Source organism: Syngnathoides biaculeatus, chromosome 17 (genome assembly GCF_019802595.1).
Source record: "Syngnathoides biaculeatus isolate LvHL_M chromosome 17, ASM1980259v1, whole genome shotgun sequence".
NCBI lineage: Eukaryota > Metazoa > Chordata > Actinopteri > Syngnathiformes > Syngnathidae > Syngnathoides > Syngnathoides biaculeatus.
The window spans coordinates 22,616,097-22,640,026 of NC_084656.1; the positions used below are offsets into that span (position 1 = coordinate 22,616,097).

General features: G+C 47.7%; 1 protein-coding gene and 1 long non-coding RNA gene across 3 annotated transcripts in view; one reads left to right on the forward strand and one right to left on the reverse strand.

Annotated features, from left to right (window-relative positions):
- LOC133490946 (uncharacterized) overlaps positions 1 to 23,930 on the reverse strand; it is an 81,877-nt gene that overhangs the window by 46,941 nt on the left and 11,006 nt on the right. The window lies entirely within an intron of this gene.
- The window catches only part of ntng2b (netrin g2b), a 61,624-nt gene that overhangs the window by 30,978 nt on the left and 6,716 nt on the right, over positions 1 to 23,930 (forward strand). The window contains exons 1-18 of one of the 2 annotated variants that reach the window (XM_061801680.1): positions 17,511 to 18,532; positions 18,605 to 18,685; positions 18,772 to 18,873; positions 18,970 to 19,050; positions 19,129 to 19,209; positions 19,295 to 19,360; positions 19,447 to 19,563; positions 19,641 to 19,724; positions 19,807 to 19,893; positions 19,976 to 20,062; positions 20,145 to 20,231; positions 20,314 to 20,400; positions 20,652 to 20,738; positions 20,821 to 20,904; positions 20,999 to 21,109; positions 22,073 to 22,180; positions 23,359 to 23,433; positions 23,532 to 23,600. In XM_061801680.1, the coding sequence (XP_061657664.1) occupies positions 18,397 to 18,532; positions 18,605 to 18,685; positions 18,772 to 18,873; positions 18,970 to 19,050; positions 19,129 to 19,209; positions 19,295 to 19,360; positions 19,447 to 19,563; positions 19,641 to 19,724; positions 19,807 to 19,893; positions 19,976 to 20,062; positions 20,145 to 20,231; positions 20,314 to 20,400; positions 20,652 to 20,738; positions 20,821 to 20,904; positions 20,999 to 21,109; positions 22,073 to 22,180; positions 23,359 to 23,433; positions 23,532 to 23,600 (1,630 nt within the window). In that variant the 5' untranslated portion in view covers positions 17,511 to 18,396. Of the gene's footprint in view, positions 1 to 6,637; positions 6,811 to 9,397; positions 9,428 to 17,510; positions 18,533 to 18,604; positions 18,686 to 18,771; positions 18,874 to 18,969; positions 19,051 to 19,128; positions 19,210 to 19,294; positions 19,361 to 19,446; positions 19,564 to 19,640; positions 19,725 to 19,806; positions 19,894 to 19,975; positions 20,063 to 20,144; positions 20,232 to 20,313; positions 20,401 to 20,651; positions 20,739 to 20,820; positions 20,905 to 20,998; positions 21,110 to 22,072; positions 22,181 to 23,358; positions 23,434 to 23,531; positions 23,601 to 23,930 lie in introns of those variants that run through there. The other variant, XM_061801681.1, reaches the window with a different exon arrangement.

Below are 23,930 nucleotides of genomic sequence, written 5' to 3' on the forward strand. Positions count from 1 at the left end.
AGTAAAGCAACGAGGAAAAAAGAATAGCAAAATAGTCACACACAAAAAAAAAAAAAAATAAATCATCCAATCACACACATTGGACACAGCATAATTATGAAGCAAAAATGAAAAAAAAAAAAAAAAAAAAAACCCTGATGTTAAGGCAGAAAGCCAGCCAATGACAGGAAGCGCCAGCGTGTTTAAAAGAGCTTTCAAATCAATCCAATTGCAAGCCAATGAGAAGCTAAACAAGGATTATCGGAGATTGGAAGCAGTCGAAAGCCTGGAAAAGGAAGACGGAAAACAAAAAAAACAAAAAAAAAAAAACTCAACTTGATGACGGAAAATCTTGGCCTTCGTTCGGCTACCATTACTTGATCGTCCAGTTTGCTCCATTTTACCTGGCGGACTGAGCGAGACGCCAAAAATCAACGACAGGTTCCACACAACACGCCTGAAAAGTCGTCCATTTTGGTTTATCCAAGTGAAAATGTAAACTCGGCACTTTTTTCATAACTAGATAAATAAATAGCCGCCAAGGACCGTTCCCGTTCCTTCGATCGACATGAAACGAGGAAGTCTGGCCTATCAAAAGTTTCAAGGATCTGAGGCTTGAAAGAAACTGGAAAAACTCCTACAAGGGAATTTGGCCCCAAGTACGACTTTATAAAGATGTGGGGGGACGCTTTACGACTCAACTAGCAACAACAATTCTCTTTATAATAGCGTAAGACCTCACCCAAGTACCGTCTGGGGAAAAAAAACGCATGTTGAGTGGGTGGGCTAAATCCCAGCAGCTTTCCCACACCGCGACCACGAGGCGCTTTAAAGTGGTCGCCCGAGCTCAGAGCCCCTGGTCTTTTCCTCCTTTATCAGTGCAGAGCGCTTACTCGCGGCCGACAACGAGGCGCTCTAAAGCGGCCGCCCTCTGCGGACTAGTCGAAGGGAACTGCACAGGACAAGCGTTGGTGCACACCAGGGCACTAGAGTTCTGCTCTAGTTCTCAGTCTTTGCACGCTTTTGGCAATTATCCTCAAACATTTACAGGATCATGTATTTCAAAACATTAACACCTTTATACCTTCGTCACGTTCAGTGGAAATATTCGCTCTACCCGCCTGGCAATTTGGCAGTTGCTCTATCTTAGCGGGAGGCACAAGCGGCCCTCGCTGCGTTCGCGACATCGGTCCTTGGAGGTCTGGTCTTGAGGACACGGTGTGCCCGAGCTCCATTATTTAAGCGCCGAGTGCGCATACTTTAGAAGACCGGCGGCGTCGACGTCTCTGCCGCAAACCGACCAATCGGAGAGCTCCGGGGTGCGTGCGCCGGCCAAGCACGCACGCCGCTGCCGTTTACGGACTCGCCGATAAATAATTCACCGCTGCCCTCTCCGTTGGAAGTATATATATATATATATAATTACATATATACAGTGTATCTGTATTTATATCTCCTAGAGATCTGTGAAATTGTGCGAGAATATTATTGAACAATGGCACACAGAAAAGGTTTTGCGTGAAGGCCGTGGGGTGCATTGTCAACCAAGGTTGGTTTTTTTTTTTGCCCAATGTAGTACAGAGGCATGCAATGTTTTCGCACGGAACACATTCGGTAAGTGACGGGAAGTGGAAGTGTCTTCCCCTCCAGCTTCTAGTTTACCGCATGAACAAATAAAGTAGAACGTAGCCTCCGGCTAGCCGGTATCGTTACTAGCAATATCCCTCACCGGTACGTTACATTCATTTCAACATTTAAAATATAATATGGTGTACATGGGTGTTCAGAGGCTATTTTTAAACCCCCACAAAAATTCTTCCCCTCTATAAAAATGTGTCATAACTTTGCAACAGTAAGAAAATGCAAGTTGAGCGCTGAGATCCAAATAAGAGGCACGGCGTGCTTGCTTCAAGTCTGTCACTGTAAACCTGACACATGAAACGAACATCAAACATCAAAATGTTCAAACAAACCCTCAAACTATTGCTACTTGAACATAGAGCGAGGAGGACGACAACATCAGAAGAAAGTGGGGCTTCGACAGCTTGCTCAAGTGCACACGGTCACAGGATTGAACCCGCAACCTCTAGCAGGTACTCAAATGAAAGCGTTTGCGGGAAATTCCAAAGGAGAAAACTCAAATTGGACATTTTGGTTTGAGGCAGCCGAATTCCAGGGCTTCACAAATTCCTCGCGGGGAATTCCACCCCCAGATGAACTCCGGGAGTTTGCGGTGCAGATGAGCCATCCCCACGCAGCTTCCGGGAGGAAGGCGGGGTTCGTGGGTTCCAGATGAACTGTTTAGTCCGGGAGAAGCGCACATCTGAGGGAGAGGCTGGCCCACGTCTGAAGAGCGAGGCGGTACTCCAGGAAAATCGATTGTCTCCCTTCAAGCGGGAGAAATTTATGAAGCTTGCAACGTAAACGCAGTCATGTCCAATTAGCTGCTGAGAATTTATGCGGCGACGGTTGGGGGACGCGGGTGATAAAGACTTGAGTTGAAAGCAATAAGGCGTGCGATTGATCAACGCCGGCGGTCTCGCTCAGCGGCGGGACGCCGGGGTCCCGCTCCGGTCACGCTCCGTCAAGTTCTGTGGCGGAGCATAAACAACAACAACAACAAAAACACCAGAAATGAAACGTAAGGCAGGTTTGAAAGTCCAACCGACTTGTTTGGCTGAAGACAAGAGACAAACAAAAGCAAGACAAAGATGCAGTGGCGGGACGACTTTGTTCCTGTACTGAAGTCGATTTTCCAGGTTTGTACGTCAACATAACAGGCTCATTTCCTCCACAAAAGGGGACACGGTCTGGAAAAGAGGAAGTGCTAGGCGTGCGTGGAACATCAACCAGGAAGCTGAAAGATTCACTTTCTGATTTGAGAACTAGACCAAAATGCTCCACTCAATCACTTACTGAACAAGAAGCGCTTAGAGCGACCGCAGGTCTTGCGGTATTTCGCCGACGGACAAAGAAGAAAATGGGTATCGCCAATGGTGGGGAACGAGAACCCAACCCCAGAACTTTGGGCCGGGTGACGACAACTCAACTCTGTTCTCCAGAAGCTCCCACCCGAAAGTCTTCACCCAGCCGCCCGGCGTGAGCCAACAGACCGAATTTTGCAGTCGCCGTTCCGCTTCGGGGGCTACGGACGATCAAAGCGGCGAAGACGTGACAACGGCGAGCAGAAAGCGGGCGCGGCACAAGTTGGCAGGCAGAGGTTGGAGAAAAGACTGCGAGAGCGGGCGCGACGGCGGTTTCCCCCGCCGAGGGACGGGAGGAATCCGGAATCGGCGACTGCAGTAAAGCGGCGGATAACGACCCATTAACGGCTGCTCCCAGCTGCTTTCTCGGCTTTCGCCGCCGCATGACTCCCCCCTTGATGTTTGTTTATCTTTCTTCTCATTTATACCCGTAATTGCTACGCCTCTGCCCGTCTAAAAACAGGCAGCCGCGCCATCATTAAAATACGGCCGCTGACACGCTCAAAGCCGAGTCCGGCCGGAAGGACAGCCGGCAAGCTGACCGATTAATTGGTCGTTGGTGGGATTGCGCGCGAGGAGGAGGAGGAGATGTTCCAGCGTCTTCAATGCGGAAAGTTTAAAAATGCTTTTGTACAGTACAGGCAAGTCAGAATTGAGACATGGTCAACAAATTGAATGCGGTCTGCACCGATAGTTAGCATATCTACCGTTGGTGATATCATTATCACAATTGATAGTCTTTTGAGTTAGCTTGCGTATGTCTAAACGTCTGCCGAGGCAGATAACACGGCTAACGTCGGCTCATTTCTGCTCTGACATTACTTAAAGATGATTTCGTCATCTTTGTTCTTATTAATAAAGATAATTTGGGTCGGAAATGCCCAGATTGTCCTTTTTCAAGGTATTAGTTGGGTTAGTCGGGGCTTTGCTCTCTTTGGAAATTTCCCAATTTTAAAAACGGGAAAGCGCTTGGCTGGAATCGGTTCATATCATGGCGTCTAGTAGCATCTACAAGCTTGCGGTAACCAAGATTGTTTTTTTTTTGGAGGAGGGGGGAGCTTAAGTAATGATTAAATCATGCTAATTTGCATTAGTTGAATTATGGAGTTACATATATTTGACCATTATGCAAGTGAACTTTTGTAAGATATTTTTTAAACCATTGTTTAAGCTTTCTTGGGTTTTATTTGTCAAACCTCAACCGGAAGTGGGGGGGGAAAAAGCTTTGCCTGCGAGTGGTAGAACTGTGCAATTGAGTTGGTTTCGTTTCCTCAGTGCTGTCATACGATCGACTCCCGTTTCTTGATAAAAGTTCCCTTCCGCAGATTTTTACCCATCACCGGCGGGCCTGGAACGTAGACCCCCGTGACAAACACATAAACCGATCATCCCATCAGCTAAAAAGTTTGGGACGCGGCAAACAAAGCGCGTCCCTTCTCGCTCTTGACGGTTCAGCGCAGTTAAAGCAACGTCCCGCCGGAGTGCCGCCTAGAACCCGACCGTACCCGGCGGTGCAGCCTCAACCCGCAGGCATCATTTTTCCATCCAAAAATCAGACGGAATCAGAACGACAGCTAACAAATGTGCGGCACGAAAGTTTTGGGTTGACGCACCCTGAAGACTCCCAACCGTGCTCGCTCATATTCCACTTTTTGCTTCTCCAGTTAGCGCAAGCATCCACCTACCGCGCCCTCAATTTCGGCACCTCAGAGCGCTGAAAAGCAAAGGCAGAAATCTTTGAACGTTGCACCCATTTTTTACGGAGGAGGGGGGAGATCCCGCCGCTGGCTGTCATCGGTATCAAGAGGTGCTTTGTGTTAAAGCGGCAGCGGTGTGAGGGTTTATGATTACTTCAACATCCGCGTTCACTAACCCTGTTAGCCGGTTTTTGGCATTTCCCATTATACGTTAGCATTTCGCTAGCTGACTTCCCTTGGATTGTTTGTCAGTTTCACGGAAATTCTCAACTGATGGTGACAAATAACTTGAAGCAGCCACACTTTGCCTTCTTGGAAAAACCGTCCGAGCGACAGAGTGAGAACAGACGCCAAGGAATAGAGTACTTGATACGTTTGAGCGTGTTTTGATAAGTTCAACCGTGTTTAAAGCGTACCCCTGGCGATAAAGAGGGATTTGCGCTAAATCTTTGCGACGACAGTCTCCACAGTCAAACTTGTCGACGGCGTCTTTCACTTGAGCGAGGTGACAGCTGGAGAGTTCTAGAAGATGAGACGCGGCGGCGGCGGCCGCCGTCACTCGCTCGACGCGGGAATTTGTCGCATCCCTTCGGAAACACGCTCGTCTCATTTCACCGAACGTTTGCGCCCCCTTCGTACGCGAGCTACCGTCTCCGTGCGGGGGGGGGGGGGGGGGGGGATAGAAAAGAGATGTTCAATTTCCCTCGTCGTTTACGCGGACAGCTCGCGTCCTTCAGCGGCCAAGCCGAGGCGTCCGTCTGATGGATTCTACCTGGCGCTACCCGTCAACTGGCAAAACTCGTCAGACGGAAGTGAGACTAATTTGTCGGAAAGCCACAAAGTGAAACAAAATGCATCATAGTGACCCAAAGTCTAGCGGCCGTCGCACAATTTTTCAGACAAAGCGAGGCCAGATTAGCGCGAGAGAGGGAAAAAGTGAAGTGGCGATGGCGTCTCCGAATATTCGGACTCCGGTGGAACAAAGCGGAATCCGAATCCGGTCGCTCGTCTGGAAAAGGTTCTGTAATGTGAAAATGGCGACCGACGAGTTGTCCTTACCGTCCTCGTTTTGGCGACGCTCTGTTTGCATGGTTCAGATTTACGGGACGCATTATGCTGATTTCTGATAGCCCGTCTGTGGCGTTTTGAATTATTTGAGCAGCAGACAAAAAAAAAATTCTGTTTGGTCGCACGTTTTGCTATTTAACGATACAATATTTGATTCTGTTTGTATTTTTCATGCTATTTTGTATGTGTTGCTGCTGCTTGAAAGTTCAGTTTATGGTTTGATTTAGTTATTTAAATATACAATGTTGAATTCTTTTTTTGTTTTATTTTAGTTATAGTTGCAAAAAACACGCTTTGCCTCTTATTTGACTAACTGTGTGGGAGTCATTTCCTTTTTGTCAAGGTGATATTCAATAGTCTCTCATTTCTTGACAGCAAACGCAGTAAGGAATATTTTCAAAGGTGTGTTTTAATGAGTTTAAGTGTGGGGTTTTTTTTTTTGTTTTTTTTTTTTGTGCTGAAGTGTGTTAAAAGCATGCGGGAGGGCCTAAAACTTCTCACATTTTGGATGATTTCCAAGGGATGATGATTCCCCCGGGCAGGTGCGTCCGGAACATATGCCCTGCAAAAATGGACGGCTCGCTGTACTTGTATCCACGTCTAAAAAGGTGTACAATTCAATCAATCCGTTCAAACAACAACATACAGAGTTGAGTCCATGTGTGTGTGTGGGGGGGGGGGGGGGGGGAATCAGTAGTTGCACTTTTTATTTCCTCAGAGGAAAAAAAATGCGCCTTTAATAAGCCGCGACGCTAACACAACAGCGTCAACCGCTGCGATGATGACAGCTACGTCGTGTGTGTGTGTGTGTGTGTGTGTAACGCGACACTTACGTCCGCCCTTTTTGTCGTTGTCGTCGCCTCCTCCCGCCCCCGCCCCCGCCCCCCGCCCCCGTCTCTTCATTAAAAGGTGCAAGTGCAACCTCCACGCCTCCCAGTGCCTGCTGCTGGACGGCAACCTGCAGTGCCAGTGTGAGCACAACACCACGGGCCAGGACTGCCAACGCTGCAAGAAGGGCTTCAAGGCCAAGTCCTGGAAGGCCGGCTCCTACCTGCCCACGCCCAACGGGACCCCCAATACCTGTACGTACCCCACCCACCCAAGTCTCTTCCGTGGGTCATTCCAGGGCGTGCGACCACATTATTTCATTTGACTTTGACTTCGACGCTCATATAGTCATCAATTGGTTTGGAAAGGTTATAGGTCACGTAGGTACTATCATTGACACTGGCCATGTGACTGACCGCTTCCTTCTGCACCGAATTATTACAAAGATCATTTGAAGAAAAAAACGCTAACTCAATTGTATGTAGCCCGACTATTTTCATTCTTTATTGTGCATAATAATAATAATAATATTAATAATCCAGGCTCCCACAGACTGAGGGAAGAGGCGGAGTTTTGCAACACTTAGTCGCGCACTCGGCAGTCTGACTGGACTCGTTCTCACGCTATTTTCAACACTTTCGATTGGTAAATAACAGACCAAATTTTAAGGGGAAAAAACAAAACAAAAACATGGAATTGACCATATTTGGACAAGAGCAGTTTCCGCCTGAAAGCGACGTGTAAGTTGACCATCAAAAGCACATTTTGGAATCCCTCTGACTCAAGATACTTTGGTTTTTGACGCGTGGATGACTTGGAATGTCCTCCAATTCTGGAATGATCCATCAATTCAGTTCATAACGATCTCCTCTCAATTGACTCCCCAAATATGATTTCGCTACGACTCTGTTTCTGGAGTGGCAACGCAAATTAGTTTTGTCCGCCATGCAACGGATGAGCATTTACTTGTTCTGCCTCTCGCTATACGTCGCTGGCATGGATGGATGATACATTTTAGGTAGAAAATAAAATCATCACCCAGTGAAAGTGGATCATTTCCCGACGCACACGTGAGCTCTCACGACAAACCGCATTACAGAAAGGCTTAATGCCATTTTTTTTCCATTTCTATGGCAAAAAAAAACAACAAAACTATTAGGCAACCCCACAAGATTCGTCAAGACACATTTCAAAGTCGAAGAGGAAGTTTGGACGGAGCTCACCGGGTTTGCGTCAGCTCAGCGTGGGGAGGGGAAATCCTGGCGGAGAGCGCTGCCCGCTGCACGAGCTAGCGATGATAAAATAATAATCTAGGGCAGCGTCTCCCCAGTTTTGTCCTTTCAAACAAACACCGACACGCTGGCGTGCGCAGGAAGAGACACGCACAGCCGGCCCGAAAACGCACCTGCGCCGCAGACAAAAGGCCTCGTTGTCAGGCTTTTTTTTTTTTTTTTTTCCTCCCTGCGCCCTTCAAGCTAGCGCTAACGCTACCCGCACGCACGCTTTTACACTCGCGGATCCCATTAGCAGAATTTAAAAATTCAAAATGTTTGCAACTTTGCTCGGTGGAAGCGCAACGCACAAAGTGGCTCACGGAAACTTTTTGATCACATTCGGTTGCACTTGACTTGAGTATGTTTTTTTTTTTTATGTCCCAACATTTACAGATACAGTGGCTAAAAAAATAAAAGACACACCTGCTCAAAACACCTGCCAGGTTTTTCGCATGTAAAAATAAATTAAATGAGACCAAGAAAAATCTTTTGTAAACTCTGGGAAGAAATGAACGCGCCACAAATCAAAGGCTCGATGCAGTTGTTGGGTTTTTTTGCACATTACAAGCTAGTCCTTGGGAAGTGAAATTGTAACCCACTCTCATTGGTCCAGAGAAATGAAATATGTCAAGACAACAACCTTAAACAGGTGAGCTTCTAACTTTCATATTTCCTGCCGGGATATATGAATCCTAACCCGTAAGATAAGCCTTTTAACATTGCTCATGTTGCATTCATCTTAATCCAAAAGTAATTCAGAATTCAAATGCAAAACTAAGAATTGTTTTGCTCGATTTATAACTAAACTGATTTCACTTTTTATTCCAATGTGCATACATTTGTCTAATAATAAATCAAATCAAATAAGGTGAAAAGATTCCTTTACTGATGATCAATAGGGGAACTTGATCATTGATGGGCAGTGCAAGGGGAGATGAAAAAAATCGAATGAAAAGGAATAAAAGGAAAGGCAGCGCTCTCAATTTACCAGTCATTGCGACCCTCACTTATGGGCATGAGCTGGGGGTCGTGACCGAAAGAACAGGATCCCAGAATGAGTTTCCTCCGCAGGGTGTCCGGGGCTCTCCCTTGGAGAACGGGTGAGAAGCTCGGTCATCCGGGAGGGGCTCAGCGTCGAGCCGCTGCTCCTCCGCATTGAGAGGATCCGGATGAGGTGGCTGGGGCATCCGATTCGGACGCCTCCCCGGTGAGGTGTTCCGGGCGCGTCCCGCCGGAAAGGGACCCCGAGGACGACCCAGGACACGCTGGAGAGACTATACGTTCTCTCGGCCGCCTTGGGAACGCCTCGGGATCCCTCCGGAAGAAGTGGCTGGGGAAGGGGAAGTCTACTTCCCCCGCGACGCGACCCGGAGAAGTGGTCGGATGAAAATAGGTAGTCAGAAACCAGGATATAGAAAGACTCCCCCACTCCCCACTCATGTCCGTTGCGTTGGGGAGCCGAAGGAGGCTCACGCGGGCTCAAATCTCAAAGTTTTCCTGACCGCCATGGTCGAGATTTTGCTTTTGGGGCACAAGTCAACAAGTTGTCCGTTTTCTTCTCTTTCAGGTACGATTGCTGGTTCGCCCTCCGGTTCTAGTAAGTAACCATGCAGAGCACGGGCCATTTTGCCGCATGTCTTTGAATCTTTGCCCTCCCTCCTTTTGCGTCGTTTTTCTAACTGTGAAGCCCTTCGCCAACGCTCCTGACACTCCCCCCCCCTCTGCAGTCACTCTCTTTCTCTCTCCCCCTCTTTTTCTCCGGCTCTTTCCATCTCTGCTTCATTATTAATAGGCCCCTCTGTTGGCCGTGTCCTTTCATCGCTGCACATCACACAAACCTGCTCAGGAGGAATTCTTCCACAGTTTGGTTTTCAGACTACAGACGTTGACGGACGGAAGAAAAAGCGGAGTTGAGAGCAGACAGTTGGTGGACGGAGAGCGGGTGGGGGAGAAAAACTCCACAAAAACAAAAGAAAAAGAGGATGCCGGCATACTGCATGTGATTCCGGGCGAAGGGCTTGGGGGAGTCGGGAATGAAAAGGGAAGCTGATTAGGGATTCTCTCTGTGGAGAATCTCGCAGGCTCGCAGCTCATCCACACGAGCCGGCGTCAAAGTGGCGACAGCCCCTTTTTGCGCCGCATAAAAGGCGCCGACGCCCCAACGGGCCCGTCTACGGCAATTTTGCACGCTTGGAAGCTCGCGGCCGGAGCGCGGCACGTCCTGCCACCCCCGCCGCCGCTTATGGTGAGGGATTTTGGTTGGAGGTTCAAATCTTTCATTTACAGAAATCATAAAGAGATTTCGCCATTTTACCCCTCACCCCCCCAGACACAGAAATCAAAGTTCTCAAAACACAGCGCGCTACTGCACTGAGGTGATGTTGACACTCGTACTACAACGCGTGATGCCGGAAATGTTTGTCAAGTAAACGAGCGGAGGGCCTGTGTATCGTGACAAAAGAACACGCGTCGGAATCCTCGATACGCAGTAGCCGAGGCGCCCGCGTTGGACCGCAATTTCGCCGCCGAGGAACGGCACTGCATTTTTGCCACGAACGGCAGCGACGGGAAACGGGTCGGACCAAGTTTTCTGGCTTGTTGTTGTTTTTATGCTGCCGGGCCATCTGATGCCTCTTTTGTTGCTGCAACTTTGCCGGATCTAAAAAAATATCCCCCGGAAGTCGATCCGCAATTGACGCAAAGGTCCGGGCCGCAAATACTCCCGACTGCAGCAACGTTCGCCCGTCTTGCGCTTTCCACGCGGGATGTTCCTATGCGCAATCCTGCGGCCGAGCATTTTTGAAAAATGATTCCACGTCAACATCTGGGTCACCGAGAATCCCGCCTCGCTTTCGCTCCTGCGCAAAGAGCTGATGATGTCTTCGAGACGCGTGGCTGCGCCGCGCCCGGTTACCGCACTCGTGTCGGATCGCACGGGACTAACGCAACTCGTTACGTCGGTGAGCGCGCCGGCGTGAAGATTAGGGTTGGTGGAAGAGTCTGAGCCGCAGAGCCCGCATCTTATCGGCCGGCTGGACGCGAGGGTCGGCGCCATGTATCGCCGGAACTACGCGTGACCCCAATTTTAACTCTCCAAACAACCTCAGACTGGAACCCGAATTCCAAGGGAAATAATAGAAAACCGTGACAATGTCGTTCAAAAGCAGCTAACAGCCGCGTAGTACAGTAACTCTGACAAAAAAAAAATGCAAAGCGAGATGCACTTTTTGATTACTGATTACTAGCGCAACTAACTTTGATCGTAGACACGGCTTTGTCACCATCTTGTGGCATTTTAGAGAGCACAAAAACAGCAAAACTAGTTTTCAGCGCATGACAACAGGAAGTAGGAATGTGAATGCTTGTTTGACTTCATCGCCGCTGATGCTGGAGTTCATATTTTTCCATGAAATCGATACCATCGCTCTGTCTCCAGGTCGTGTTTTTTTCTTTAACACCTGATTAAGCAACTGGGAAAAGCTTGCGAACAACTTTATTAACCCGCTAGTTGACAAACTTTATGAAAAGCGTTGCCAAACTCCGCCTCTTCCTCGATCTGCGGGAGCCGAGTGCCATTACGATGATGAAAACCAAAGATTGAGAATAGGCCTCTTGGAAAGATTGCAAATTTCCCCACAGATGCCAGACGATGGCGCCAAAGCACTACTTTCACGAGACACACCTTTGGCGCCGTCTTCTGGCATTTTACGGCGTAGTAACAAATAGCAAATAATGACACCAAATAGTTGAAGTCCAAGGTGACCGTGATGCCTGAATCCAGGAAATGTTGCCAGAATTCCGAACGAAAATTTCACCCAACCCCCCTTTATAAACCAAAAATTCAACACGTACTCAGACAGAGCGCGACGACGGGCGCGTGCCTGGAAAATCATGTGACGCATTAAAACAACGTCCCCGCCGCCGTTAAGCGGCCGAATCGCAATGCCTTCATTAGCCGGCGGCCGAATCTACGCCGCACCTCGGCGCCGTAATAAGACGCGCGGATGCTGCGAGTGACGGGCGGCATTAGGGCGATGATTGCCGGCGTTTGGCGGGGCGGCGTGACAAATGATCTCATTATATGCAAATACAGTACGAGTGCAGCACGAGGGTGTTGCCTTGTGTGCGTGCGGGGGAAAAACTACGCTCACCAAAGGCAGCGTGTGTTTGTGGGCGCCGTGAGACGGTCCGTCTGCACAGTCAGACAGGAAGGCACCTGTCAAATGGCCGCGCAATAAATCCGCTTACACTCCCATAACCCATTTCAGGAAATACAATACAAGCATATTGTACGGTCCGTCCGTCCGTCCGTGCAGTTTATGGGGCGCCGCCTCATCCTGATCAGGGTGGCGGAAGGGCTGGAGTCTACCTCGTGGCATCTCGAGGCCAAACAACGACTGCGTGTCCAAGTGAGAGGAGGAAAACGTTGCGCTTTTCGGCCATCTTGGTGCCGAAGTTGAGCGGATTTGTGACGACAAAAGAACCGTTTTGTCACCATCTTGTCGCATAAAGGCAATTCTAAACTTTCAATTATTCAGCTCACGAAGACGGTCTCTCTAAATAACGTCCTGTACTGTGACTATGACGTGAAGCGAGAGCGGATTAAGCGTTTGAATATGCAGTGATGCCTCGGTTCTGGACCACAATCCCTTCCAGAAAACTGTTTGAGAAGTGATTTGTTCAAAAACCGAATTGATGTTTTCCATTACAATGAATGGAAAAAGAAATCATGCGTTCCAAAATCAGGCTTTTTTTGCATAGTACAAATACATGTACAGTTGAAATACTTTATATCATAAAATAATTAAGAAATCTATTTTTTTTTTGCTTAAAATGCATGCTTTAGTAGTAGAGCACGCTCGGCTTTGCCATATCTGTAGCGACTCGGCCCCTAGCCTTCTAAATGTTTTTATGAACAAAAGTTGCCGTCTTCGGAGCCATGACGGGGGTTAACACGGTCGTCCTCCATCAGAAGAAAAACAACAGTCACTACCGGGACTAAGTCTGTGTACAGAGGCTGCGTTATAACGAATAACTAACGTGCGCATTATGTTATTTCCGGGTTATTTCGGGGGGGAGATTCGAATTGACAATAGCAAAGCGCTACGGGGGTGGGTCAGCTGCTTGCGCCGTGCGCAATATGTTATTTCCGGGTTTTTTCAGGGGCGTCTGAGAACCAGTTTTCGTTCGAAAACAGAAGCAAAAAAAACAAATCTTGAAATTTTTGTACCAAAATCGATTTGTTCGGGGACATTCGAGAACTGATGCTTTAGTGTATATACGTATATGACAAACAAAATTTACATCGTTTGCAAAATAGTTTAAAAACTTAATATTAGGTTCACGTACTTCCGTTCAACAAAATACCATTTTGCCATACAAACGTCTGCTAGCTTGACGCTACGATCCATCTATCTGTTTTCTGAGCCGCTTATCCTCAAAAGGGTCCCGGGAATCTGTCTGTCTGATTGGAGAATGTTTACTGGAGGGACGGCGAAATTCTGATGATTTGCACAATTTTAGGTTAAACAATGTCTCTAAACCACCAATCGATTATCAAAGTAGTCGGATTGTTTTGCACATTAAATATGAGTTGTGATCCAAAAAAAGAAAAAATAACCTCAATATACTGTACAGTGACTTTAAGACCATAGTTTTTAAGCATCCTAATGTCTCCCTGCAGAATTTTGCCACCCCCCCCCCAAAAAAAAAAAAAAAAAAAATATATATACATATATATATATATATATATATATATATTGATAAATATTCCTTCCCCAAGCGTTGGGAGGCTCGCAGAACAGCTTTGGAGTTCAGGCTTTGTCAGCAGTGTGAAATCACACTTTTCACCGTGCGAACGCTCATCGGGCCGCGTGCGTGTTTGAAGTGGGGGGGGGGGGGGGAAAAAAAAAAAAAAAAAAAAAAAAAAAGGGAGCATGAGGCGCTCTCTGGATAAACAATCTGAGGCAGCATCTCCTATGCTAATTCGCTAGCCCGCTCGGCGGCTCCTCGTTGCATTTACATGCCGCGTCCTCGTGTAACTAATGCGGCGCCGAACCCCCCCAGCCCCCGGCCCCCACCCCGCAACTTTCAACACCAATTAAAAAGGAGCAGACTTTTTAAACAATCCCAATCGCCTGGGATCTCTCCCAGTAAGTTTGCGTGGATGCAGGAAAGCGCCGACGTACCGGACTGTACAATGAATACGTAACGCCACGTGAGGCCGCATTGCGCAAGTTCTGTCTCCCCCTTGTGGTGGCTTGTTGTACTGCCGATTTAGGTTGGGCTAATATCACAAGGGTTATTATGTTCCATGCCCATCTGAGACAGACTCCATCCATGCCTACTGTACCCAGAAGGAGAGCAGTGCATGAGGATCTTTAATATTTTGAACATTATTATTTCAGACTAATTTCTGCAACATCAGCGGAATTGCTCATTACTATTTATCATGTTAAGAAGCGTCAGCAAAGATTGATCTGATGCAGACGCATCGCTCCAAAGTGCCACATGGGGCTCGTGGACCATCAGTTCCCAACGCGTCTTGTTCTCTTCTTCCTCAATATTCCAGACTATTAAACTCGCAAGTCAAGGCACTTCGCTAGCGGCGGGAGAGTAGTTTTGATGTAGCACTTTGGAGTGCGGCCTGTTTCCAAATACGATTCAGACTCGCGTTGCCCCACGGGTCTTTCTCCCCCACCGCGGACGAACGGGGTTTCGCTTTGATGAGATCCGGCGTCGGCGTTGCGCAAGTCGTGCGAGACGATGACGCCGCCGACGCCGCGGGCGACGATCCGGGTGGACTGTGAAAACAGCTGCCGGAGCCTTTGGAGGACGCGGGGGCGGGGAGTGGGCGGCAGAGAGATTTGCCCGGAAGGCTTACAGGATGCCCCTCTCCCGAAAGGAAAGCCACCGGAGACCACCGTGGCCCGTGCAAAAACACCTCCGGGGGATGCGGATCACAGATGGAAGCATGCTGAGCGGTGGTCTCCAGTGGGCTGCTAAGCTCTGGCCACTCAACGGCGTGTATTTCGCCTGAAATGCATACACAGATGCATGCAAACCCTCCCCGCAGGTGGATACAGTGGTACAACTCGCAACTTTTTCAAAATAAAACTCCGCCTTCGTGACGTCTTTCTCTCCCTAATTGGTGCGCCTTGACTTTAGACTTGAACCCTCGGCTCGACTCTTTCCACGTGAAGATCTTCATACAAGACGGAGTACAATTTGATGAGACTCCGCCGTGCAAATGTGTCAGACTGGGGCTTTGGAATATTTTTAGACTCGATTATTTGAGAGAGATTTTGCAATATTAAACTAAAACAAAACAAAACAAAAAAAAAAACACTCCGACTTCAAATGGGCGCGATTAGGCTACAGTGACTGAGCAGTTCCCGGACAAAGCCAGGAGAAGGGTTAGGGTAGGCTTGAAAAAAGTCCAAGACAAGGTGTGGTCTGGAGACTAAGTCAATGGATTGAAGGATGCTTTTGGTGACCAATGAGATACGAGGTCAGACCCTGACGGAATGAGATTCTTGAATTGGTTGTTTAACAACCCGACGGGTTTGTCATCGGACGACGTCTCCGGTTCTTGAACAAGCGGAACGTGTAGGAAGCTCCATCTGAACTAGATTCCCGTCTCTCTCTCTCTCTCTCTCTCTCTCCTTGCTCACGTATTTGACACAGAGGATTCTGGGAAAGGCAAAACGCCCTCTGGGAAAAGCGGAACATGGAGAAGAAAAAGGGCTGGAAGAGGAGGCGAAAAGCTGAGATAGTTAAAAATGCACAGGCAGGATGTGCTGTTGGTCTTTCGAGGCTATATTGATTCAAGCCGTTCTGTGCATGGGATGCTTGTGACAAGATGTTAGAGGATATGGTTTTTAAAATCTTTAAAAGAACAGAATATAGATTCCCCCCTTCCTTCCTTCCTTCCGGGAAGAGCAAAGCGGGTGAGTCGTCACATTTCTGGGGAAGGAGTTTTGTGCGACTCCTACCATAAATCTCGGAAGAGGTCAGCTCGATAGTTTTCACAAACAAATGTTGACGTAATTTTCTCACTTATGGTTTATTTGCAACAGCGTCCCGCAAGCCTCAACAATATGACAGTCGTGGCCACAAAGCCTTGTCTGAGCAAAATGGAGAGCAGGAGAAGGACACACAAATACAAGGTAGTGCTAGCTTTAGCTGAAATCCAGCTCATTTGAACCAAGATTTTGATGTGTCAGATCCCGTAGACGAGAGCCACGGGACGACAACCTCGTTTGAGCATTTGATGGAAAGAAAAGTTGGAGGTATCTCTTGCTCCCACAGACTTGGCACTGTAGAAAGTAGTTTCCCCCATCCTTAAACCTGACACCTCCACTTGAACCTAAATCTGCACTTTTTGTGTTAGTCCCTCAAGAGGAACATCAGAGTCACAGCCCACAAAAAACTCTCTCGTCACACCACGAGGAGCACAGGGAGGCTCCCAATGGCAGACGAGGTGAAAATAAAGCTATATGACTTTGGCAAGTAGTGTTGAAGTGATTGTTTTAGCCCCTCGGAGATGAACCGTTTCCTCAATGAGACTAAAAATGAGAAGAAATATGTCAACATCTTTGCTTGTCGATGGCATTTCAGTCGATCACACACTTGAGGAACATGTCACTCATGGCCACAGAGACACTTTGTCATCCGAACTCGAGGAAGACAAACACGGAAGAGTTTCCGGTCTTCATGAGACTCGTGGCCACAGGATGGTGTCCCCAACTGACCATGAGAATCAAAGAGATGAAGGTATTGCGCGCCCCCCCCCCCACCACCACCACGACCAATAGATGCGTCCATGTAGAAAGTAGAAGCACTTTCCTTAAACCTTACACCGCAGCAATATTTCGGTTTTCGTAGTGTTAGTTTCTCATGTGCTTCAGGAACAGGACACTCACGGCAACAAAGGCACTTTCTCGTCTCACCATAAGGACCATGGCGATGCTCCCAATAAAGAACGAGTTGAAAGTGAAGGTATGACTTTTAAAAGTAGTTTCGAACTACGTGTGCGGCAGTTCGACACCTGAGTGGTGAGAAAATACAGGACATGAGAATCACTTCCTCAACACGATGAAAAATGAAGACAGCTCATCACTATTTTTTCTTGTCGATCGCGTTCTAGTCTTAAAGGCACTTGAGGAACACGACATTCATGATCGCAGAGAAATTTTCTCATATGAACATGAGAATGACAAACAGGTAACCGGCCCCTATGAGATTCAAGGCCATGCAGTGACAACCCCATCTGAGCACTACAATCAAAGAGCTGAAGGTACTTCTGTCCTCGTAGATGCAGCTTTTGCAGAAACTAGAACCCCTTTCCTCAAATGTTAGTTAACTCCGCTTGACTCCAAATCTTCCATTTTCGTAGTGTTACTTTCACACGTGCTTGAAGAACGTGATGAGGCTCAAGGACACAAAGGCACTTTCTCATCGCACCGTGACGCCCAGGCGGAGGTTCCCAATGAGAGACGTTTGGAAAATAAAGGTAGTATTTTTTTAAAGTACTAGTAAAGTAGCGACTGTAGCAGCCTCCCGTCTTGAAGATGAGAGTCTACATGACAATCAGTTCCTCAATGAGGTGAAAAATGTCATTGTAAAAAAAATGGCAACTTGTTGATGTGATGGCAGTTGCTCACATGCTTGAGGAACACGAGACTCACAACCACAGAGGGACGTTCTTATCCGACCACGAGGAAGAACAACGTAGAGGAGTTTCTGTTCGTCATGAGAATCATGGCCACGTGACCACAACCTCTGAGCATGAGAGGGAAAGAATATTTGGAGGTAATGCTATGCCCTATAGATGCAGCGTTGTAGAAAGTAGAAGCCCTTTCCCGAAGCCCGACAAGTCCACTCGAGTCGAAAAGATCCCCTTTCATGGAGTTAGTTTCTAATGTGCTTGATGAACATGAGACTCGTGGCCACAAGGGCACTTTCTCACCAGACCGCGATGACCAGGGTGAGGCTCCCAAAGAAATCCAACTTGAAAGTGAAGCTATGACTTTTCAAAGTACAAGTAAAGTAGTGACCGTAGCAGCCTCTTCTCTTTGAAAAAGAGAAGCAGGAACTCATCCTCAGTGACGATGAGCGTGAAATTGAGAAGAAATCTCCGTATCGTCTTTGCGGTCTTTCACACACTTGAGGAATACGGGACTCACGGCCACAGAGGCATTTTCTCATCTGGACGTGCAGAAGACCAACATAAAAGGGCTTCCCTTCCTCGTGAGAATCATAGTCTGAGGTCAACAACCTCATTTGAACGTGAGCAGGAAAGAAGAGATGAAGGTATTGCCCTCTCTCTCGCTCCAAGAGACGAAGGGTTGTAAGAGAGCAAAAGCATTTTCCTTCAACTTTCAACTAAGTCTTCACTCTTCGTAGCATTGCTGGCGAATGTTCTTGAGAAACATGAGACTCACAGCCACGGAATTGCTCTCTCATTTAAGCATGAGAAGGATGGAGCGGGCAGAGACAAAGAAAGTAAAGGTAGCACTGGAATATGTAAAACGGTCGTAGTCGGAGTAGAAGTCAGCTGGAACTATGAAAGTTGCATTCCTTCTTTTGCTCGTCAAAGCAAGACCTTTGATTTCCCATATGCACGGGGAACATGAGACTCGTGGGCAAAACGGTATTTTCTCAGACGATGAAGTTGAAGAAGGAGGCAGCCAAATGAGAGGTATACGAGGTATTAGTTGCAATCTATCAGTAACGAGTGGTGTCTTGTAACCTGCTTTCCTTTGAATAACAGTATTCCACCAGACTGAAAAACACGGGCATGAGACTCATGGCCACAGTGGCTTCTCATCTGTGCATGAGAATGAAGCGGAAGGTGAGGAGGAACTCAGTCAAAGTCAAAAGAGAGACCTCTTTTTGGCGTCTAGCATGATGAAAAGTCTCGTCTCGTTCATAACGTAGTTTCCCAAAGGTCTGTGGGGTATGCACATGAGAGTCATGGCCGTGTCCCATCTAAGCATGAGAGTGCCAGACAGGATGAGGAAGAAGAGAGTCAAATGAGAGGTATTTTCAGAGAGAGCAGTAATAGTGAGCGCTGCGCTGTAATTTTTTTTTAAAGATGAAAAACTTGTACTTTTGTTCTGGTTGTCCACCACATAGTTTCCCACAGGTCTGAAAGACACGGGCATGAGACTCATGAACAAAGTGTTTCCTCATCTGAGCATGAGAGCAACAGAGCAGGTGAGGAAAAAGGCAAAGTTGTTTGGAGGGTTTGACACAATAGAAACATGCACTTTTATTTTGTCCACGAAATACTAGTTTCCCGCGGGTTTGAGGGACATGGACATGAGAGTCATGGACATGGTACTCTCTCATCTGTGCATGGAAGTCACAGGAAAGGTGAGAAATAAGTTGAATCAGAGGTATCAATTTAGAGTGGAACAAGACAAAAGAACTGCACACCTGTTTTGCTTCTCCGAGGCAGTTTCCCATAAGTCTGAGAGGCACGGCTATGCTCATTTCTCATCTGAGCATGAGGGCAACAGGGAAGGTGAGGAAGAAGATCATCCAAGTCAAATAAGAATTGCTGTCACTCAGAAAGACAAAAAATTTGGACCCTGTTTTTCCCTATGGCAGTCTCCTTCGGGTCTGAAGGACACGGGCATGAGATGCATGGACAAATTGGTCATTTCTCATTAAAATATGACGACGGGAGACATGGTGAGGAAGAAGACCACCAAAGTCAAATGAGAGGTATCTTCTCGGAATGTAGTAGTAGTCAAAGTGAAACATGCAGACTCACTTTTTTGTTTCGCTTTCCCATGACATAGTTCCCTATAGGTCTGAGGGGCATACACATGAGACTCATAGCCACAATGGTCATTTCTCATCTCAGCATGAGAACGCCAGACACGGTGAGGAATAAGTCGGACAAAGTCGCACGAGTCTTATTAGCTTAGCGCGAAGAAAACTGCACAACTTTATCGTTTTCCGTAGAGGTTGCCCACGATTCTGAGACACACGGACATGGCGCTCATCGTCAGAATGACGATTTGTCATCCGAGCATGAGAATGGCAGACACGGTGAGGAATAAGTCGGACAAAGTCGCACGAGTCTTATTAGCTTAGCGCGAAGAAAACTGTACAACTTTATCGTTTTCCGTAGAGGTTGCCCACGATTTTGAGACACACGGACATGGCGCTCATCGTCAGAATGACGATTTGTCATCCGAGCATGAGAACGGCAGACACGGTGAGGAATAAGTCGGACAAAGTCGCACGAGTCTTATTAGCTTAGCGCGAAGAAAACTGCACAACTTTATCGTTTTCCGTAGAGGTTGCCCACGATTTTGAGACACACGGACATGGCGCTCATCGTCAGAATGACGATTTGTCATCCGAGCATGAGAACGGCAGACACGGTGAGGAATAAGTCGGACAAAGTCGCACGAGTCTTATTAGCTTAGCGCAAAGAAAACTGCACAACTTTATCGTTTTCCGTAGAGGTTGCCCACGATTCTGAGACACACGGACATGGCGCTCATCGTCAGAATGACGATTTGTCATCCGAGCATGAGAACGGCAGACACGGTGAGGAATAAGTCGGACAAAGTCGCACAAGTCTTATTAGCTTAGCGCGAAGAAAACTGCACAACTTTATCGTTTTCCGTAGAGGTTGCCCATCATTCTGAGACAAACGGACATGGCGCTCATCGTCAGAATGACGATTTGTCATCCGAGCATGAGAACGGCAGACACGGTGAGGAATAAGTCGGACAAAGTCGCACGAGTCTTATTAGCTTAGCGCGAAGAAAACTGCACAACTTTATCGTTTTCCGTAGAGGTTGCCCACGATTTTGAGACACACGGACATGGCGCTCATCGTCAGACTGACGATTTGTCATCCGAGCATGAGAATGACAAGAAAGGTGAGGATTACATCATCCATAAACAAACGAGAAGTCATGTTATAACACAAACTCGGTCACCCAATTTGCCTTTCCATGGCAGTTCCCCACAATTCTGAGCGGAAGGGCCACGAGACTCATAGCCACAGTGGTCATTTCTCAAGTGCGCACGAGAATGGCAGAAACGGTGAGGAATAAGTCACCAAAAGCCGGAGAACAGCTTTGATATTTAGAGTCCGGCAGGACGACAACTTCACACCTCTTCTGCTTTTCAACGGCAGTTCCCCGCAATTCTGACACAGACGCTCACGTGAGTAACGGACACGATCGCCACTTCTCGTCTGAGCATGAGAATGGCAGATACGGTGAAGAAGACGACAGTCAAATGAGAGGTATTCCAAACAGAAGCTCGGCTTCCTCACGTAGCTTGACTCTCGTCCGCTATAGTTACAACAGATGCTAATGTGTCTCTAGACATATAGAAATTTGTACATCGAGAGCGGAAAATGAAAAAGATGGAGTGGAAAAGGGAGAGGCAGGCAATGTGTTGAAAGGCGTAAAAAGCGGTATTCGTGGCCTTCTGTGCGAGGCGGTGACGATGTCCCTGGACTGCCTGTTTACTTGTGACACGACAATGGATTGCGAGTTATGTTCGACAGCGCGCAAGGTAAAAAGGTGGGCCTTGGAAAGACAGGAAAAACCGTGACAGCTACACTGTCAGCTTATCACAAAAGAGACTCATCATTGTTATTAACCCGCCGAAGGGCCAAGGGAAGACGGCGTGACGTTTGTTCGCCGACCGTGTAGATTTCTCAGCCGTCCAGGTCACGGAAATCGGGATTTCCTTGAAAGGGATTTGACCTTTACTTCAAAGTATTCCCCATATTGTACGTCTCCGGCGAGCTTGAGACCGGACAAACGGTTCATCCCAACCTCCCGGAGATTCTGTCCTAGTTTGCCGTTAACGGTCACAGAGCCAGCGAGAAGACAAACCAAAGAGAATTAAATCTCGTCTATTCAAAGCGTCGGGTTCTACTGCGAGACCGACAACCTATCTCAGATGGGCAAATTTCCACCAGCTTCGCAGATCAATTTCCGCTGACACGGAGTCGCATCGACACAGAAAGCCCGAGAGGAAAGTTACCTCATCGTAGACGTGTAGAATGAAACGGCGTTACGATTTGCTGGGGTTTGAGTATAAACGGGAAGGGGAAGGATTCAGTTTTTTGTTTTTTTTTTAGGGGGGAGGGGGGTCATAAATCGTTAGACGATCCCGATGTGTTCCAGTAAAGCAGCTCGAGCTCGTGTGTCGCATGTCGATACAAATTGATTTGCCAGATGCTGCTCCTTTGTAGCTCATCGCGGCGAGGAGGAAGGAGGCGGTCACGAATCGCCCGACTCCTCCGATGAAGACGGAGAGGAGGAGGAAGAAGAGGAGGGGAGGAGGGAGAAAACGCGCAAAGGTAGAATTGAAACGGCCGTCGTTTAGCATCATCGTGACCAGGTTACAAGGTTATCGGGGGTTGAACCAAAACGCTGAAGCCTTAAGAGACGCGCTGACCTTTGGTGCATTTTTTGTTTTGTTTTGTTTTGAATCCCAAGCAAATATTTGACACAGACAAAAAACTCAAAATGGACACTTTTTATATGCTAACACGCGATGGGGAAACAGCGCATACAAGCTAACGGATCGCATCCACGCGTCAGCGTTAAAACACTTTCAGCGACGGATATTTGAACGGCCTAAATCCGAAGTGTCACCGGTGCGTCCATTCGAGGTGACGTTTCGCTCTCTTTCCCTGCTTCGCACTTGGCCGACATTCCCGCAAGCTTCTGCGCGAGCACTTTTAAGAGCCACATTTTCCCTCCTTTTAATGAGCGTGTGGGGGACGATTAGCATTTTTTTTTTTTTTTTTTTCCCACGGAGATCCATTTCATTCTTTTTGAAGCTCGGCAGGTAGCTCATCAAAGCCAGAACAAAAGGCCGATAAAACAAAACGTAGTAATAAAAGCACCGTCGTGCTGAGGAATGGATTCCAATCATCGCAGTTTTAGCATCGGAGGCCAAAAGATTTGAGTGCTAGCTTGACTTATTACTCGTGGAACAAAATCAATATTCCCCATCGACGAGAGAGAGAGAGAAGTGGCAGTAAAACAGACCGAGGTGTAATCCCAGCCTCCCCCCCCAAAAAAATGGACAAAAAAAAAATGTAATTTATTACAGGACTTGATAAAACAAGTTCAAATATCCGTCGCACAAAATGTTATGAGTGCCGCGGCGGCTTCGGTTCCAGGTTCTTTAGCCTCTTTTGGAAGAATTCTTCAATACCTGCCAAATTGTAGCATGTGAGGTTGACGGGTTCTGGGATTTCATTTGGCCCCGAAAGGCCCACCAAATTCAGACGCTATGCAGCAGCACCTTGCCGGATCAATTGTCACGACCGGCGTCGCTACGATGACTACGTTTTAGCTCGTTGGATAAACTACAGGCAAAGAATGTCAAAGTAGACCCGGCATCCTTCCACATTCCCATTCCGAGCTCAAGGAGGAAAATGTTTCGGCAATCCGCCGACGTCGACCGAAGGCTGCGGGACAATCGCGCTGCTGTCAAAGTCTGACGCGCATTCCTTCGCTCCTCAAGGGCTCCCGAAACTCTTGATGTCGGGCCAGCCCGGGGCGGCGCATTTGTTCGGAATCGTATACGATCATTTCAAAGGTAAGAGACCGGCGGTGCACAACGTGCGACACGGAGGTGAGCTCAAAATAATCAGCAAAATCTGTGGAAAAATTCCTTTCGTTGCACGTTCCCCAAAGCTCCCCCCTCCGCCGGATCTTCCATCCCCTCCGTGCATCCCGTCTTTGCGGCTTCCGTGCACGATCAAGGTAAGTGTCGGCCAATTTGCACTCTCGAGCCAGAACCGCTGCTGGCCGTCGATAAATGGCAACAAGGCAACATTTTGACTCGTCGGCGTTGATTCGGCCGACGGGGTCTCTCAAGTCTGCGGCGTAATTGGCCATTTATATTTATTCTTCTTCTTCTCCTTCCCCTGCGCTCGCTTCCCTCAGTGCTGAGAGAGGCACTTTACTCCACCGCGGTCGCCGACTTCCTTTAAACCTGCTCATTCATAATTCACGCCGCGTCGGCGACCAAACAATAATGAAATAATAATGTGACGGCTGATTAAACAGCTCAACCGCCATTTTTTTTTATGC